This window comes from Ovis aries, chromosome 4 (assembly GCF_016772045.2).
Source record: "Ovis aries strain OAR_USU_Benz2616 breed Rambouillet chromosome 4, ARS-UI_Ramb_v3.0, whole genome shotgun sequence".
NCBI lineage: Eukaryota > Metazoa > Chordata > Mammalia > Artiodactyla > Bovidae > Ovis > Ovis aries.
Genome location: NC_056057.1, coordinates 114,951,911 through 114,970,182, shown reverse-complemented (window position 1 = coordinate 114,970,182; position 18,272 = coordinate 114,951,911). Strand labels below are relative to the sequence as shown.

At 45.8% G+C, this 18,272-nt stretch overlaps 1 protein-coding gene across 1 annotated transcript; it reads left to right on the top strand.

Annotated features, from left to right (window-relative positions):
• Positions 1-7,355: 7,355 nt before the first annotated feature.
• On the top strand, positions 7,356-14,850 carry LOC101102142 (GTPase IMAP family member 5-like). Its single transcript, XM_012177341.5, has 3 exons — positions 7,356-7,583; positions 12,545-12,593; positions 13,874-14,850. The coding sequence occupies exons 2-3, from the start codon at positions 12,551-12,553 to the stop codon at positions 14,752-14,754; spliced, it is 924 nt and encodes a 307-aa protein (XP_012032731.2). The 5' UTR covers positions 7,356-7,583; positions 12,545-12,550; the 3' UTR covers positions 14,755-14,850.
• The last annotated feature ends 3,422 nt before the right edge of the window (positions 14,851-18,272 follow it).

The window sequence follows — 18,272 nt, the reverse complement described above, 5'->3', positions numbered from 1 at the left end:
GTCTTTGGCCTGGTTCTTTTTTCCTCCTCGTATTCTCTACCATAATATACATCTGAGCCAGCTGTAACAGTTTTTTAAAAGACTGATTTGGTCCAAAGGCCTGTTTTTGTAACTTAGGGCAGATATCTGGAGCTGACTGAGTGAGAAATCTATCCTTTAAGGTCATTCTTCCTCTGTACTTTCAGGATCAATGTCAGTAAACTTGCGGAGAGCCTCCCATAGTCTATCTAAGAATTCACCAGGAGTTTCCTTCTCTCCCCGTTCTATGTAAGTCAGCTTAGCATAGTTTAGAGTCTTAGCACGCACTCGCTTGAGTCCTTCAAGAATCATCTGACAAAGTAGCTCTGTTATGGGAACTGCTTGGCTCCCAGTAGGAAGGAGGGCTATTTTATGTTCCCTCTTTACCCTTGTCTCATGTTCAAGCCATTCATCTCCAAAAGTAGTAGCTTCCCCCCAAACTCAAGTTTTTGAGTCAGGAGTGGTCTGTCCCAAGACATGCATTACATCTCTCCAAGTAAGGTCATAAAGTAAAGTTAGAAAAAAAAAAATAGAGTAAAGTTACTCCTGTAAAGCCTTCTATGTACCTTTTGGATCCTCTAGTCTCGACTGCAATTGGGACTGTTTGAATTTCTACCTAGACTGAGGCAACCCCTCCTGGAAGGGTGCCCTGATTCTCAGCCTGTTCACTTGGGAGCCCCAGATACAGGGGCAAAGTAAAAGAACAGGAGGGGGTTGAAGGTTTCACACCCAAATCTGTACCCTTAGGACACAAGTCTGGCATGTCTCAAAACGAGAAAAAGAGCAACATATATGGCACTTTAACCCATTTCTCTTGTTTCCTACAGAACCGATCTAATTGTAAAGCAGTATTATAATTGAGAAACTTCAACAGGCCAGGATTCCCCATCTTCCAAAGGATACTGTGGCAATTCAGTATCACAGAAGAAGATCAGGTGTGTCTTTTTAAATTCTGGGAATCAAGATTGTCCCAGCTTTTTTAAAATGCATTTTAAAGGAGTGGTTCGGGAGCTGATAGCTCCCATCTGTAACAGGGAAAAAGCAGCATCCACAGCCTTGGCTTCTTCCCATCGGACGTGTCTATCCCTGCTCTAGATGGGGGTGTAGACAGACTTTCCACTGAAGCTTTCCTTCCCTGGTCGGACTTAGTCTGTCCCTTACCAATGCAGAAAGCTTAACTCGTCCCTCCTTCTGCCACTGAGGCGGGGTGGAGGTGCACCAGGCAGGGGTAGACCTGATGGCATCCCAAATTGACTTAGTTCCACACCATCATGAAGACCTTTGTTTGATTTATCCTTTTCCTCTGATGCCATGTGGGGTGGAGCAGAGTAGTCTTTTGGAATGTTTCCCAATCTAGTACTACTAGCGGAAGCGTCCACCTCACATGCGCCCATGCGCATTCCTGAGTGCAGTCCTGACCACAGTAGAAACGGTGAGTCATAAAGGGATGAAAAAAAAAAACCCAAGATGTCCCTTCTGAGTGTCACCATGCCAGTATATATGATAGCAGAAGAGGTACTGGAGGGTTGGCCAGTGAGGAAAAAGTGATTTTTGTCCTCAAGCTACTAGGGCCAATCCTTCAGTTCATTTCCACAGATTCTGCAAAAAGAATATCTAAGGAGTTGAAACAGAAGCCACTGGAGAACCTCCTCTGATCCACTAACAGCACTACCGAAGGAAGAAGCCTGTTGCACTTCCAATCTGACCAGATCCTGCAATTCCCCGTCTGTGTCCTCAAAAATCTAATGGTCACCAGCGATGCTTCTATCCACATAAATTGGAGGCACAGCCGTGATAAAGACTCACTTTCAGGTCATGGCCCCTGAGGCAGGCAGGCAAGAGAGTAACCTCTAGCCTGAGAGACGTTCCTGGAGCTAGAGGGAGCTAGAGTTCTGCCTCGATCCCAAACATTCTCATGTAACTTTCACTCCAGTACTCTTGCCTGGAAAATCCCATGGACAGAGGAGCCTGGTGGGCTGCAGTCCATGAGGTCGTGAAGAGTCGGACGCTACTGAGGGACTTCCCTTTCGCTTTTCACTTTCATGCATTGGAGAAGGAAATGGCAACCCACTCCAGTATTCTTGCCTGGAGAATCCCAGGGACAGGGGAGCCTGGTGGGCTGCCGTCTATGGGGTCACACAAAGTCAGACACGACTGAAGTGGCTTGGCGGCAGCAGCAGCAGCAAGGCTAGGTGCTTCCATACAGGGGGTCTAAGTAAAAGTACACAGTAATGGCATGGATCACAAGTCCCTTGAAACTCTGTGATTCGACTGGTTAGGTTAGTAGTTCTAATTCCCCAGGCAATTATGAAATGGTCAAAGAGACCAGGAAAATGTGACCAAGCAGAGTAAAGTTCAGTCCACATGCTTTGTCCATTTCTGGCCGCTCCTCTTGCAGGGACGTTGGGTGTCTCTTGGCACTGGCAGGTCGGTGTAAATCCCCAACAAGGCTCCCCCTTTTGGGGCCTAGCCTTCAGTCATTACAAGGCACCACAAAACCACAGAGCAGGGCTCATCACTTACTTCACACAGGGCATGTCATTCATTCATGCAAGCACACTGTAGAGTTAGTAAAGCAGAAAATGTGTGTCCTGAGAAAGCAGAGAGGCTAGAGCTCTGAGTGTTCTTACCTTGTCCTGAAGCTCAAGGATGAGTCCCCAAGATAATAGCTTACAGTGAACAGTGTCAGATTCCTGATCTCCAAAGAAGATTTAGCTTTGGGACCAGGGACCAGGCTTGATCACTCAAGAGCTTTTGTGTAGCAGAGTTTTATTAAAGTGAAAAAGGACAAAGAAAGCTTCTGAAATAGGTAACAGAAGGGGGATAGAAAGTGCCCCCTCACTAGTTATGGAAAAGGGAGTTATATACTTTTTCAATTGGTTATTACAATAAATCAAAATAATTTTTTAATTAATTTTTAAATTGAAGGATAATTGCTTTACAGAATTTTGTTGTTTTCTGTCAAACCTCAACATGAATCAGTCATAGGTAGACATATATCCCCTCCCTTTGAACCTCCCTCCCATCTCCCACCCCATCCCACCCCTTTAGAGTGATACAGAGCCCCTCTTTGAGTTTCCTGAGCCATATGGCAAATTCCTGTTGGCTATTTATTTTACATATGGTAATGTAAGTTCCCATGTTATTCTTTCTATACATCTTACCCTCTGCTCCCTTCTCCCCAAGAATGTCTCAAGGTTGTAAAGATCTTACCAGACCCACTCCCATAATATACATTTTAAGATAATAGGATTAGTCAGAAGATTTTCAAGAAGGAGAAACTGTCCTCAAGCAGGACACATTGTTGTTATATAATCCTTACTAAGGAATGTAGGAAAAAAAAATGTTTGTCCTTTCCTCCTCCTTGAGAATTCCAGACCCCTATCTCCTCCTTGACAGCCCCAGACTCCTTTCTCCTCCTTGGGAACACCGGACTTCTTATCAACCTACCTAGAAATTGACTCTCTCAGTAATATGTGTTTAAAGTTCCTCCGTGTCTTTTCATGGCTTGATAGCACATTTCTTTTCATTGGTGAATAACATTCCATTGGCTGTATGTACCACAGCCTATTTATCCATGCATCAACAGTGGAAACAGTGGCTGACTTTATTATTCTGGGCTCCAAAATCACTGCAGATGGTGATTGCAGCCATGAAATTAAAAGACGCTTACTCCTTGGAAGGAAAGTTATGACCAACCTAGATAGCACATTGAAAAGCAGAGACATTACTTTGTCAACAAATGTCCATTTAGTCAAGGCTCTGGTTTTTCCAGTGGTATTGTATGGATGTGAGAGTTGGACTATAAAGAAAGCTGAGTGCCAGAATTGATGCTTTTGAAGTGTGGTGTTGGAGAAGACTCTTGAGAGTCCCTTGGACTGCAAGGAGATCCAACCACTCCATCCTAAGGAAATCAGTCCTGAATATTCATTGGAAGGACTGATGTTGAAGCTGAAACTCCAATACTTTGGCCACCTGATGTGAAGAGCTGACTCATTTGAAAAGACCCTGATGTTGGGAAAGATTGAGGGCAGGAGGAAAAGGGCAGGACGACAGAGGATGAGATGGTTGGATGGCATCACCAACTCAATGGACATGGGTTTGGGTGGACTCCGGGAGTTGGTGATGCACAGGGAGGCCTGGCATGCTGTGGTTCATGGGGTTGCAAAGAGTTGGACACGACTGAGCGACTGAACTGAACTGAACTGAACTGAACTAAAGGTCATCTTGGCTGCTATCAAATTTTGGTGATCATGAATAAAGCTATTTTAAATATTCATGTGCAGATTTTTGTGTGGACCTAAATAATATATTTTTAAATAAATGGATGAGAAAGGAGGGCTTTCTAGGAATGATAGAAGCCATAAAGAAAACAATTGTTAAAATTTCCAGACAGAGTGAAAAACTTAACATAGTGAGCTTCAGAGATAAACAGCAGGGGGTAGTATTTGCAAGACATTTGACACCACTTGACAGTTCTATTTTACTGAGCATGTTGTGAATTTAAATGTGAGACACAAACCTCAAACTTCTCTATTTTGTTTTATCGCCTGCATGCCTATGGCAGAGGAAAGGACTGCCAGTGATCTCCTGTGGATCTGTCTAAGAAACCCTATGAGTATTAAGACCTGTTAGGAATGACTAGATTTCAAGTTACATCTCACAGTAGGGAAACACTTTATTAAATAAGACAACCACAATTCCACAGACTTAGAGACATGAACAGTTATTTTCACAGGGCAGAACTACAGTTTTCAAGGACTGAATATCTCACAAACTCTTTTGTAGAAATAATACTTGTCGCTTTACCCTGCACCTGTAGGGGCAGGAAGGAGCAACTCCCTTCCTCCTTTATAGGTGATATTTCTTTCACCAGCAATTAGAAGCACCTGTGGTTTAAAGGGCTTCCTTGGTGGCGCAGTGGGTAAAGAATCGGCCTGCAGTGCAGGAGACCCAGATTCAATCCCTGGGTTGGGAAGATCCCCTGGAGAAGAGAATGGCAACCCACTCCAGTATTCTTGCCTGGAGAATTCCATGGACAGAGGAGTGTGGTGGGTTACAGTCCATAGGGTCACAAAGAGTTAGACATGACTGAACGACTAATGCATGGTTTGAAGAGCTGTCAGTAGGATTCCAAGTGCTAATGCAGAAGGAAAAAGAGGAGTCCCGAATATCCATAAAACTCTAAAGAAAGAAAAGAAAGGGGCAGAGAAGGAGTGTTAGTGGTTGTTATATAGCACAGATAATCTTTTGCTTTCTTGAGTCATAAATAAAGGCTTTTCTTGAACCAATGAGAAAAACACATACAATTTAACAGAAAACAGCAGCTAAGTGTATAAAGAGGCTGTCTAGAAAAAAAAGCGTAGAATTGTCCCCAACAGAAGGCCATCCTATCTCATCCTTTGCTGTAGCTGAGAAAATGCCTGAAGACAGAACCAAGATGATTTTTTTTTCCCAATGATTAATTTGCCTTTTCTCTAATGCACAGAAAGTAGCTGGTCAGGACCCGCAGTCTCTATGGTATGGGGGCATGAGTAGCCTAAGACAGGTGAAAAGACCGGGTTACCTTAACCATTAAAACTCACAAGGCAGATGTAGATTTGATTCCTTTGAGCAATGTCCCAAGTATTTGCAAAATATTTGCTGAGATGACTGAACAAGTTGACTTCAGGCATAAAAATATTCATGATAAATCAGTTAAGAGTTAGATGTGTAGCAAAAGAATTTTGTTTTAGAAGAGTTGATCTTTAACCCTCTTCTCCTCATGCCACCCCTGCCCTGGGCAAAAATGAGATATCAGAGGCTTTTCTAGCTAGCAAAGAGAAAACAATGTCTTCTGTAGGTTAAAAGCAAGCTTTTCTGTCCTCTACAGTAGGAGGGCATGTATCCACCACATTCAGTGTAATAGTTAGTATTATTTGGAAAGTTAAAATTACAGTATTAATATGGAGGAATAGTTTGTAAGTTAAGTGTGGCTTTCACTGTAAATGTGAAATGTGGGTGTTAATCTGCATTATGGCTGAGCAAATAAAGAATCCGCCTGCAATGCAGGAGACACAGGAGATGCAGGTTTGATCTCTGGGTCAGAAAGATCCCCTGGAGGAGGAAATGGCAACCCACTCCAGTATTCTTGCTTGGAAAATTCCATGGCTGGAGGAGCCTGACTGGCTACAGCCCATGGAGTCACAAAGAGTGGGACACGATTGAAATGACTTAGCACACTTCTCCAAACAAAGCAAAAGAACCAAGAGTTACCTGTATCTCTATGTCCCATTTAGTGTTGCTTTCCCAGAGTTAATCTGAACCCAAATGGGCTAGTAATGCCCCCTTCACCCTAAGAATGTCTCCGGCGAGGTGCTTCAGCCCTGGGGTCCCCAGCAGGGCCTTTGCCTGGAAGCAGAGGAAGCGGGAGGCTGCCAGAGCATCCCCTTAAGTACTTGTCACTTTGCCTAAATCATACTGCGGGTGGGGACAGACGTGTCCCTGGCTTCCATGGAAATGCAAGTCCACCCAGCTGAAGAAATCTACCAAACTTTGTTTCCCTGTGAATCCTTCTGCCAATGCAGGAGCTTCAGGAGACATGGGTTCAATCTCAGATAGTTTTCATATGTGAGTAGTAAAAAAACCTACACAGAAGATGATTGGCCTCCAACTTTCATGGTAATTTGCATGAGCACACGCCTTGCTTCCCAGGTGGTGCTAGTGGGAAAGAGACTGCCTGACAATGCAGGAGACATAAGAGACATGGGTTCTATCCCTGGGTGGGGAAGATCCCCTGGAGGAGGACATGGCAACCCAGTTCAGTAGTCTCGGCTGGAGAATCTCATGGACAGAGGAGCGTGGTGGGTACAGTCCATGGAGTCGCAAAGACTCAGATATGACTGAGACAACTGAGCAGCACGCAAGTCAAAACATGACTAGCCTGAGGGCAGGGCATTTGACGAGAAACAAGAGGACCAGATCCCCAGAGGATCGCAAGCAAGATGCCTGCTTGAGATCAGCCTTCGCTGCCGTCTGGAGTTACATATAAGAAGCTATCTGTGCAGAAGAGGTAAATGCTGGATGTGAGGAGATGCCTCGTGGTCCACTTTAGGCCAGTGAAAGGTGGCAAATGCTTGGTTTGGGGTGCAGCTGTGCCCCAGATGTTCATTGGCTCCCCTGGGTCTCCAGACTAACTCACGTGGAGACCTTGTTCTGCACAAAAGCCTTATAGAGATGTGGTGGGGAGAAGGAAATGGCATGTTATTAAAAAGAAAACAAAACCAAAGCAAAAAAAAAAAAAAAACCAAAAAAACCCCTCTTCCTCTGGTGTCTCTGCCTTTGAGGTCATTTGAATCATTCTCCAAGGATGGCTGGGTGAGGAAACCCACACGTTGTTCTTTGCCTACCCTGGGGGACTGGTCTTTGTCTGTGGCAGAAAGGATTGGTGGCCAGGATTTTTCATCGTCCACTGACCTTGTGTTTTTGTGATGAGACGAGAAACCAAAGAAAGAGGCTGCCTGGAGAGGAAGGAAGACTGCAGCAAGACTGTCTGAGAACCTGCAGAACTCTGCAGCATCTAGCAGGTAACAACAGGCTTTGTTAGTCTCTCTCTCTCTTTCCCCCTCCTTCCCTCTCAACGTGGTTCTCCCAGTAACAGTCTGGGTCAGCCTGCACACTTGATCTTTCAAAGCCTCAGTTTCATTATTTCAAAATTATTAGCACCAGGAATTACGTAGCCTAAATCCCCAAATTTACTGCAAGAGAAAATATTACTGGTACTATACTTTTCAGAAATGATTGTATCAATCCATCGGACTAGCGTAATAGTGGCAAGAATGCTGGAGTGGGTTGCCATTTCCTTCTCTAGGGGATCTTCCCAACCCAGGGATCAAACTTGTGTCTCCTGTATTTCTTATGTTGCAGGCAGATTCTTTACCCACTGAGCCATAGGGAAGTCTATACGTTTCAGAACATAAAATATAGAACATAATGAGCTCAGACAGTAGCCCTCTGGTGATACTAGCTTGCTTATGTCTTGTGTTTGTGCAAAAGAATTTTCACATATGCACCTGGTGGCTGCTGCGTGCATGTCTGTGTTAGTTGCTCAGTCATGTCTGGCTTTTTGCGATCCCATAGACTGTAGCCCACCAGGCTCCTCTGTCCATGGGATTCTCCAGGCAAGGATACTGGAGTGGGTGGTGATTCCCTTCTCCAGGGGATCTTCCCCAACCAGGGAACCTGGTCTCCCGCACTGGAGTCAGACTCTTTACTGTCTGAGCCACCGGGACCTATAGAATTTTCTGCACATTGCTGGGAGGAGGGTCTGACCTGCTCCCTCAAGTCATAGGATATCCTTTGAAAAACGGGCTGAAAAATTGCCTTGCGATTTTAATCTAACTTGATGTCTGTTGCTTCTCTCTCTCTCGCTCTCTTTTTTTTTTTGGATGTAAAAATTTTTTTTTATTGGAGTATAGTTGATTTACAATATTGTGTTAGTTTCTGCTGTACAGCAAAATGAATCAGCTATACATATATCCTCTTTTTTAGATTTTTTTCCCATATAGTTCATTACAGAGTATTGAGTTGGGTTCCCTGTGCTATATACATTAGGTCCTCATTTGCTATATATACATATATACATGTCAATCCAATCTCCCAATTTGTTCCTCCCCCCACACCACCATCCATCTCCAGAGTTTTCCCGCTGGTAACCACATAAATTCAGATTTTTAAAGGTGAAATCCTTTATCTTTAAAATGTTGGTAGCTAACTTTTATTTATTTACTTTTTAACTTTCTTACTTTGTATTAGGGTATAGACAATTAACAAACAATGTTGTGACAGTTTCAGGTGAACAGTGTAGAGACCCAGTCATACAATCACATGTATCCATTCTCCCCCAAACTCCCCTCCCATCCAGGCCACCACACGACACTGAACCGAGTTCCATGGACTCTATCGTAGATCCTTGTCAGCTATCCATTTAAAACCTAACAGTGGGTACCTGTCCATCACAAACTCCCCAACTATGTGTTGCTTGTTTCTGTTGCACGCACTGCTTAACTGGAAGGAAAATTTCTATTTTCAAGAGGGGAGGAATTTTTAGGGACAGGATTCAAGATGATCTGCTCAGGTAAAGCATGTGCTTTGTTTCTGAGAAAGAAATACAACTTGCTGTTTAAAAAAATGATTTATCTCCCTCATTAACCAGAATGGGGTCATGAGGGTGTTATTCTGAAGGATTATCCTGCTTGGCTCCCTGTGATGGTAACAGTGTCTCACCATGCTACCTTCCTTGTCTGTGATTCCGAATCAGCGTGTCACCCTCTCCAACACTCTCTTATGGGGCCAGTAGGGGGAGATTCTGAATGCTTTTGACAAAGAGTAAGATAATCTGGCTTCCCTGGTGGCTCAGACGGTAAAGCGTCTGCCTGTAACACGGGAGACCCAGGTTCGATCCCTGGGTCGGGAAGATCCCCTGGAGAAGGAAATGGCAACCCACTCCAGTATTATTGCCTGGAGAATTCCATGGATTGAGGAGCCTGGTAGGCTACAGTCCGGGGTCGCAAAGAGTTGGACACGACTGAGCCACTTCACTTCAAGATAATCTGCCCGGGTTTTGGTCCATTTCAGGCCAGTTTCAGTATTTTCCTGAAACTGAATCAGTTTCACAATTTTTGCAAGGGTGCCTCTATCTTTGCTGTCCCCATGTGCTCCTTTCAGCTCTGCCCAGTGGAAACGTGGTGGCAAGTGGGGCTATCCAAGCATGGTAGAAGGAATCACCTTCTTTCCCAGTCTCCAGAAGGAGCTGTTATCTAAACTGGTCCAGCTGTCTTTCAAGTGTAGGAAGAGAAGTGTTTGCTGCTGCTGCTGCTGCTAGGTCACTTCAGTGGTGTCTGACTCTGTGCGACCCCATAGACGGGCAGCCCACCAGGCTCCCCTGTCCCTGGGATTCTCCAGGCAAGAACACTGGAGTGGGTTGCCATTTCCTTCTCCAATGCATGAAAGTGAAAGTGAAAGTGAAGTTGCTCAGTTGTGTAGCACTTAAATGGATGAATGAAGGGATGATGGCTTTAAAATGAGGGAGCTGGGTTGTTGGCAGGAGGAAGCATGATGATAGTGATCTTGGGAGGGGACTGATGGGCACAGGGGTCTTCAGGGGACAGAGCAGGGGAGAGGTGCAGCTGGGACATGTTGGCAGCCTTCTCTCCAGAGGTGTGGCCATTTGCACTAAACTAGAGAGAAGAAACAAATCTTCAAAAAGTAGTTGAGAAAGATGGTTCTTGAGAAGGCCCCCCCCCACTCTCCCCACCTTTTTTTTTTAACTTCTCTTTCTGCTCAGGCTAGGCTCAAAGAGAGCAGCAATTTAAGCCTCTCATTCTTGGAAGAGATGGCTGGCTACCAGTTGCTTAGTCACATATATCATGTGAGTAGCTCTGCTTGACCTGTTCCCAAGGGACTTAGGGGCAGCCCAAGGGGACCAGTCTCTTCCAGCATGCAGGGCAGGTGGCATTCTCTGGTCCTGCCTGCATTCTAAATGGGCCAGGAGACACAATGAAGGAGTTGCCATCTCTCTCTGATATCCCTTCAACACCAGTCCTGGGTGAAGGCAGCTTCATGTCATTGCTGTATTATCTACCCCCTGAAGCCACAGTTTCTTTATATTTAAAAGATGTGGACAGTGTCATTTGATTTCTCTATGAGTCCAGGTGTATCATCTCTAGCCTCCTCCCCTCCAGTTCCCCTTTCTGCAGCTCTTTCAGCATCACTTTCTCTGCCCCTCATCACTCTAGTCACTTACCTGGTACCTGTGTGGTACTCTCAGCTGCTCGGGAGCCCCTCCTCAGTGGTCCTCTCTGGAGACCACCACTCAAGATGACCCAAGGGCAATACGTGAGAAAATAGAGCATCTTGGTTTCAAGATCATCAGCACAGAAAACAAGCTGATACCTAAAAAAAACCCCCGGTTCTCCCATTTGTCACCCCTATGCAATATATTTAAAAATCCTCCTTGAAAAGATCCAGCCAAAATGAGAATTATTTTCAGATTTGTTCCTTTTCCAAGTTTCAACAGAGAGAATTAGCTGAACTGATGTATCAGTTTTCTCTAGAAAAACCGAACCAATATGATATATGTATGAAGAAATTTATTTGAAGGAATTGGCTCACACAATTATGGGGGATGGTAGGTCTGAAATTTGTGGGCAGACTGGCAGGCTGGAAACTCAGGCAGGAGGTGACAATGAAGTCTTGAGGCAGAATTGTCTTTTGGTTTGAAAAATACAATACCATTAGAACGAATTACAAAATGTTATCAGGAAACTGACAGAAGCTGAATGTTGACCTTCAAATGAAAATAATTTATTTATTAAATTATTTTTCCTTCAAAGGTAATCATTGCAGCCAATTTCACAGATGGTTAGATAATATTCTACATGGTGTGATCCCACGGATGGTGGAGGAAATTCACTTATTCCAAAACGTTATTATTATTATTTTTTTTGGTTCATCTGTCCTAGATGCTGAAATTCCACAATTAGAGATTCATTCTTTAGCATTAACTCCTTGAGCTTTAGAAAATAAAAGTTTGCACACAGCAAGGTCCTGAAGTAGTTTTGGAAAGGGTTGTGAAGAACTTTCCCAGTAATGAAGCTTGAGTAGTCATCCTTAGGTGGGGCCTCAATGGACCCCCTCGCTGAGCACAAGAAGTAGGAGGTGGAAAAAAGGAGAAAGATCAAGAAAAAGGCATATGGGGGAAGGCGAAAGAAGGAGAGTGGGCAGGAGAGAGATGGCCCTGAGGGAGTTACTGGTCAGGACTGTTTGAGCTGAGAACATAGAAGCATAGATCTTTGGTACCATAACAACTGGTCTGAACCTAACAAATCAGGTGTTCCCTCCGTTTACTGGATGTATGGTCCACCCTCTTACCCACCTGGACTCATGACCATCTCTTACTTCTGCCATGACCAACTCGTCCCAGTTTGCCTGGGACTCTCCCAGTTTCAACACTGACACTCCTTTAATCAGGGGATCCTCTCTGTCTAGGGCAAACTGGGATGATTGGTGACCCTCTACACCACCATCACCATGGAAGAACTTAGGCAAGAGCTTCTTTTGTGAATTTACCAAAGGGAGAAACTTTGCCAGGCAATCTTGAGTTTGGAACTCAGGACAGGACTGAGACCCTCAAGGCAGAGAGCCAGGATGCCAGGAAATGACCAGGATGCCAGGAAATGGTCTTCTGGGTGGACAGCACGTTTTTCAGTGCATCTTGTCAGTAACTAAATACCGGTGGTGGGAAACCACGTGTCAGTGCCCTTATGTTGGGACTGCCTATATACTCTTCACTAGGAGCCTCAGTCTAGTGCCAAGAGTGGCTGAGGGTCAGCAGACTTTGGTTTTAGTCTCGGCTCATCCATTAGATTATGTTGACCTTCAGTAGTAGTTTTTTCCCCCTTCAGTCTCCTTGTCTATACAATGTGGTGTTCTGTGCTGGATGTCACATCCAACTTGTCTGAACAATCCTTGCCTGTTCTCTCCCTAGAACAAAATGGAAGGGCTTCGGCAGGGTGGAGGAGACAGCTGCACCACAGGTAAGGTCTGGAGGAGCCCTTCATGACACTGGGGGGCCATGAGCTCAGCACTGGGGCAGGCAACTTCCCACCTGGAGTGCAAGGTACAAGACTAAAGACACCTGAAGACAAAGAAAATGCATTTCCCCAGGAAACGGAACTTACTAGGCTATTTGCTGTCATACTCTCCTTAGTGAGTGTATGTTTTTTTCATAGAAAACCCAGCCATGTGATAAAACAGAGACCAGACAGGGATAGGAGGAGCTGAAAGTATGGGGCAAATATTTAATTCAGTGGTTGTAGGAAGCTCGGAGCATCAGAAAGACTTCTGGGTGGGAACTGAATAGGGAGAAGGTTCTGGAAAGGTTGGAAAAGTCCAGCATCCTGGAAGGATCAATCCTAAAGACTTTGGTCATCCTGGGTGATTTATTCTACCAGCCCTGTGTGAGCTCCCTTTTTCTCTATGTAAGAATATTTACTCTGAGCCCAGGCCCGAGGTGAGAATTGAGGGTGTGATGGCCAAATTGATCCAGATGTGCTAGTCCTTTGAGATCTTTTCCTTTTTTCCTTTTGTTCTCTTCTTCCTCAAAAGGCATGTATTACTCTTTTTGTCAGTTAAAACTGATAAAACAAATAGCAGAGACTGGGTGGTAATCAAGAAATATTTATTTCTGACTGTTCTGGAGCTTGGGAGGTCCAAGGTCAAGATGTGGGGGATTTGGTGTCTGGGGAGAAGCCACTTCCTGGTTACTGTGTCCACATCTGATGGAGAGAGAGTAGTCTCTTTCTTTTCTTTGTTGTTGTTCAGTCGCTAAATGGTGTCCGACTCTCTGTGACCCCAAGGACTGCAGCATGCCTAACTTGGATAGGGTTCCCTGTTCTTCACCATCTCCCAGAGTTTGCTCAAACTCACATCCATTGAGCCAGTGATGCCATTCAACCATCTCATCCTCTGTCGCCCCCTTCTCCTCCTGCCCTCAGTGTTTCCCGGCATCAGGGCCTTTTCCAATGAGTTGGGTCTTTTCCAAAGAGTTGACTGTTTGCATCAAGTGGCCAAAATATTGGAGCCTCAGTTTCAGCATCAGTCCTTCTAATGAATATAGTCCTTTCTTTCTTAGAAGGACACTAATTCCATTATGGAGTTCCATCCTCATGCCCTCATATAGACCTCACCACCTCCCAAAGACCCGACCACCAGTGACCATCATGTTGAGGATCAGTGTTTCACATATGAATTTTTCTTGGGGGGAACACATTCAGTCCATAGAGATTGCACATTAACTTTTCATGTGCTCTGACAGGTGGAGGAGGAGAGAGCTTAAATCCAGGATCATCTACATTGAGGATCATCCTGGTAGGGAAAACAGGCAGTGGGAGAAGTGCCACTGGGAACAGCATCCTCTGCCAGCCCGTGTTTGAGTCCAAGCTGGGGGCCCAGTCGGTGACCAGGAAGTGTCAGAGGGCAACAGGCATGTGGAATGGGAGGACCATCCTGGTGGTGGACACGCCCCCCATCTTCGAGGCCGGGACCCAGGATCAAGAGGTGTATGAGAATATCGGAGCCTGTTACCTGCTGTCAGTGCCAGGGCCCCACGTGCTGCTGCTGGTGACCCAGCTGGGGCGCTTCACCGAGCAGGACGTGGTGGCCGTGACCAGGGTGAAGGAGGTCTTTGGGGCAGGAGCCGAGAGATACATGGTCATCTTGTTCACCCACAAGGAAGACTTAGAGGGTGGATCCTTGGATGAGTACGTGGCAAACACAGACAACCTCAGGCTGAGGAGCCTGGTCCGGAAGTGCGGGTCGAGATACTGCGCCTTCAACAACCGGGCCTCCGGGGATGAGCAGAGAGAGCAGCTGGCCGAGCTGATGGCCGTGATCGAGGGGCTGGAGCGGGAGCACCAGGGCGCCTTCCTCACCAATGAGCTCTTCTTTGATGCACAGAGGCTCCAGCAGATGAGGGGTGGCGCCCATGGAGAAGGTCAGAGGCACTACCTGGACAAGGTATGGCTGCAGGTTGCAAAGCAAAAGCAAGACCTGAAAAAAGCCAGGAGAAACTGGGCCTTCAAGACAGTCTTCCGACTCAGAGCCTGGATGGTTGTGAATTATGAGCTTTGTGTTTGTCTTGTTTGGTGCAGTTTACTTTTTCTTCTTATTCTACTGATCATCCTGTACCATCTTTAATTCTGTGTGATATCTGTGTGGCAGAGCCATTTCTCAAATATCACCTCATGGATTCATTGTTTAACTCAGAAATAAAGTCTCCCGGTCTGCCGAGGACATGGTTTGTTGTCTCTGCAGCTCCCATGACCCTCTTTCCTTGTAGATTTCTGGCTTGGTTCATGCCTCCACTGCTTCCTTGGTGAAGTCATGTGCTTCAGAGCAAGACAACAACAGAGTTTCAGGGATGCCTGGCTGGTGTGTGTACCATCCCATTTTCTTTGCAGTGACCAGCTCAGTCATGGGCCTGAGACCAAAGTTGGGCCAATGGGAAGTGAGTAAAAGTCTGCAGAGGTGGGGCCAGGAGGCATCTCCTTGCCCAGGAGAGACCCCCATAGAAAGACAGTCTCTTCTTCCTCAGGACACTATGGCATCTGAGTGCAAGGCATGGAAAGACAGCAGCCATGTGAGGTTGAAGGCAAAATGTTAGGGTTCACAAGAGGCTCATAGCATATAGTTAAAATATGGCCCATTGTGGTGCCCTGACAAATAAGAGATGAAGTCACAGTGGCCACATTGCCCGGGTGGGCGACCTGTTTTCCCTGAAGGCAGTATCCTGTTTCTCCCTGCTGGTCCCCGTTTCTCAAGACTATGTGACCTCCCCAACTGTGAGACCCCTTCAACTGCGTGACCACAAGACCCCAGCTGCGGGCTAAAGATAAACTAAGGCCCCCTCCCTTCAAGGCACAATTACCCACCAATAAGTATAAGAAAGGTTGTCTGTAAAAGGAGGGCACTGGTTTTTCTCTAAAGCCAGTTACTTTCTTTCTTTCTTCCTATAATGAATCTTTCTCTGCCTGAATGCCTGGCTTACTTGCTTTTTCTTTGCATTCGCCTTGCATTCCTGGTGCCAAAACTCAGGAGGGAAGACCCACCATGGCTAGGTGGGCTCCTCTCCTGAGCCCACTCCCTTGGACCTCATTGAGAAGCTGGGACGAGCCCCCGGGATGGGATTCTCCACTTGCCTTGCTGGACTGACATCCACACCCTGGTTCAAATTTCATTGGCTGCATGGGTGGGTGAATTTGGCTCTCTCGGATCCTCTTTCTCTGGTCTGGTTTTTGAAGCCCTAGCACTAGGTGGAGGATCCCCATGGCCCTTGGGCTCTGGTCTCACTTTGAAATAAGGGATATCCATTTCAAGGTAGACCCTGTCACTGTCTGAGAAGGCTGTGAGAATGGGGATGCCTTTCCTTCCGAACTTTCTTCTCGTTTTTCACTCACCCTGGTTTGCCCTCCTTCCCTTTCGATTGTAACAGGAATTTCTCAGTCCCAACCTACAAAGCTATGGTGTTTTCAGTAGTCATGTATGAATGTGAGAGTTGGACTGTAAAGAAAATCGAGAGCTGAAGAACTGATGTTTTTGAACTGTGGTGTTGGACAAGACTCCTGAGAGTCCCTTGGACTGCAAGGAGATCCAACCAGTCCATCCTAAAGGAAATCAGTCCTGACTATTCATTGGAAAGACTGATGTTGAAGCTGAAACCCCAATACTTTGGCCACCTGATTCAAAGAACTGATTCATTGGAAAAGACCCTGATGCTGGGAAAGACTGAAGGTGGGAGGAGAAGGGGATGACAGAAGATGAGATGGTTGGATGGCATCACTGACTCAGTGGACATGAGTTTGAGTAAACTCTGGGAGTTGGTGATGGACAGGGAGGCCTGGTGTGCTGCACTCCATGGGGGTCACAAAGAGTCAGACACGACTGAGCGACTGAACTGAGCTAAACTGAACTGAATCTACAAAATCTACCCCTTTAGGCTGCCTTCTCCGAAATTTAAAAACCTTGGGTTTTCAAGGAGAAACAAAGCCAAAGAGACTTACTTATTATTCTCACACTGTATGGCCACAATATTGACTGGAAAATAAGTCCCAGTGGCCAGAAAAAGGAACTCTCAATTACAGTACTTTATGGGACCTCAGTAACTTCTGCCGCCACAATGCAAGTGGTCACAGATCCCTTCTGTTCAGGCTTTCTTCACTTTCTGCCCTTGGCCCTCTCTCTGTACTTCCTGTTCCACTTCTCAGATACTTTTAGCCCATTCTGGGCCACATCCCCCTAAACTATATTTCCTGATCCTTGTTGGGATTTTCCCTCCTCTTCTTTTGACCCTTCTGACCACAGTGCATCTCTTATCCCCTCTAATCCTATCGTAGCAGATCCGGTTCCATGTTCCCCCTCTCCTCTTGCCTTCTGAACCTCCCCCACCCCTATTTCCGAAAGGGGCTCTGGGATTTCAGCTCCACCTCCACTTTCTATGACCAGAGTCTCAAGTCCCCATCCTGACCTCTCTAAATCCCCTCCTCAATCCTGGCTGCACGGCCTTAAAGAAATAGGACTCTGAATCCCTTCTCACTCCCTTTCTTCCCGTGCAAGAGGTGGCTGGTACAGAAGGTATTGTTTGGGTACATGTCCCCTTCTCACTTTCCATCCCATTCTCCCTCTCTGATTTATCTCAAATCGAAAAATGTCTTGGCTGTTTTTCCTGTGACCCTGACACTTATTTAAAAGAATTTAAATACCTCACCCAGTCTTATGACTTGACCTGGCATGATGTTTACGTTTTACTCTCCTCTATCCTCCTCCCAGAAGAAGAAGGAGTCCAGCAAGCTTCTTGAGCTCATGCCCATGAAGTGCATCAAACTGATGATACTAATCCTGTAGGCTCAGCTGCCATTCCCAGGGATGACCCTAACTGGGACTACCAGGCAGGGCGTCTGGTGTGAACAGTCCATAATCATATGGTGACTTGCCTTATTGCAGGCCTCCAAAAAGCAGGACATAAAGCTGTTAACTTTGATAAATTCAGAGAAATAACTCAAAGACCAGGTGAAAATCCAGCATAATTTCTAGCTAGATTAACAGAAGCCCTGAAAAAATATACAAAATTAGATCCAACTTCAACAGAAGGTACTATTGTCCTTAATAGCCATTGATGGCATCACCAACTCGATGGACATGAATCTGAGTAAACTTCGGAATTTGGTGATGGACAGGGAGGCCAGGCGTGCTGCAGTCCATGGGGTCACAGAGTCGGACATGACTCAGCGACTGACCTGACGGACTAAACTGACACATTTTATTTCCCAATCATACCCAGACATTCAAAGAGAGCTAAAAAAGGCAGAGGAAGGCCCTGGAACCTCTCAACGAGATCTTTTAAATTTGGCTTTTAAAATTTTCAATAACTTGGAAGAACAGGCAAAACTAGAAAACACTCAAAGAGATCAGGCCTCAGCCACTGCCCTACATGGCTCCAAACCTCAATCCTCTGACAGAGAAAAGAAATCATCTAGGCCCTGTTACAAGTGTGGTAAAGAAGGGCACTGGGCCTGCTCATGCCCAAAGCCCAGGCCCCCTCTGGGTCCAAGTCCTAATTATGGCATAAAGGGACATTGGAAGGTAGACTGCCCTCATCCGCCTCTAGGGACCAGACATTGCCTCCCGGTCCAAAGGAGGAGTCCTTGGACCCAGCTCTG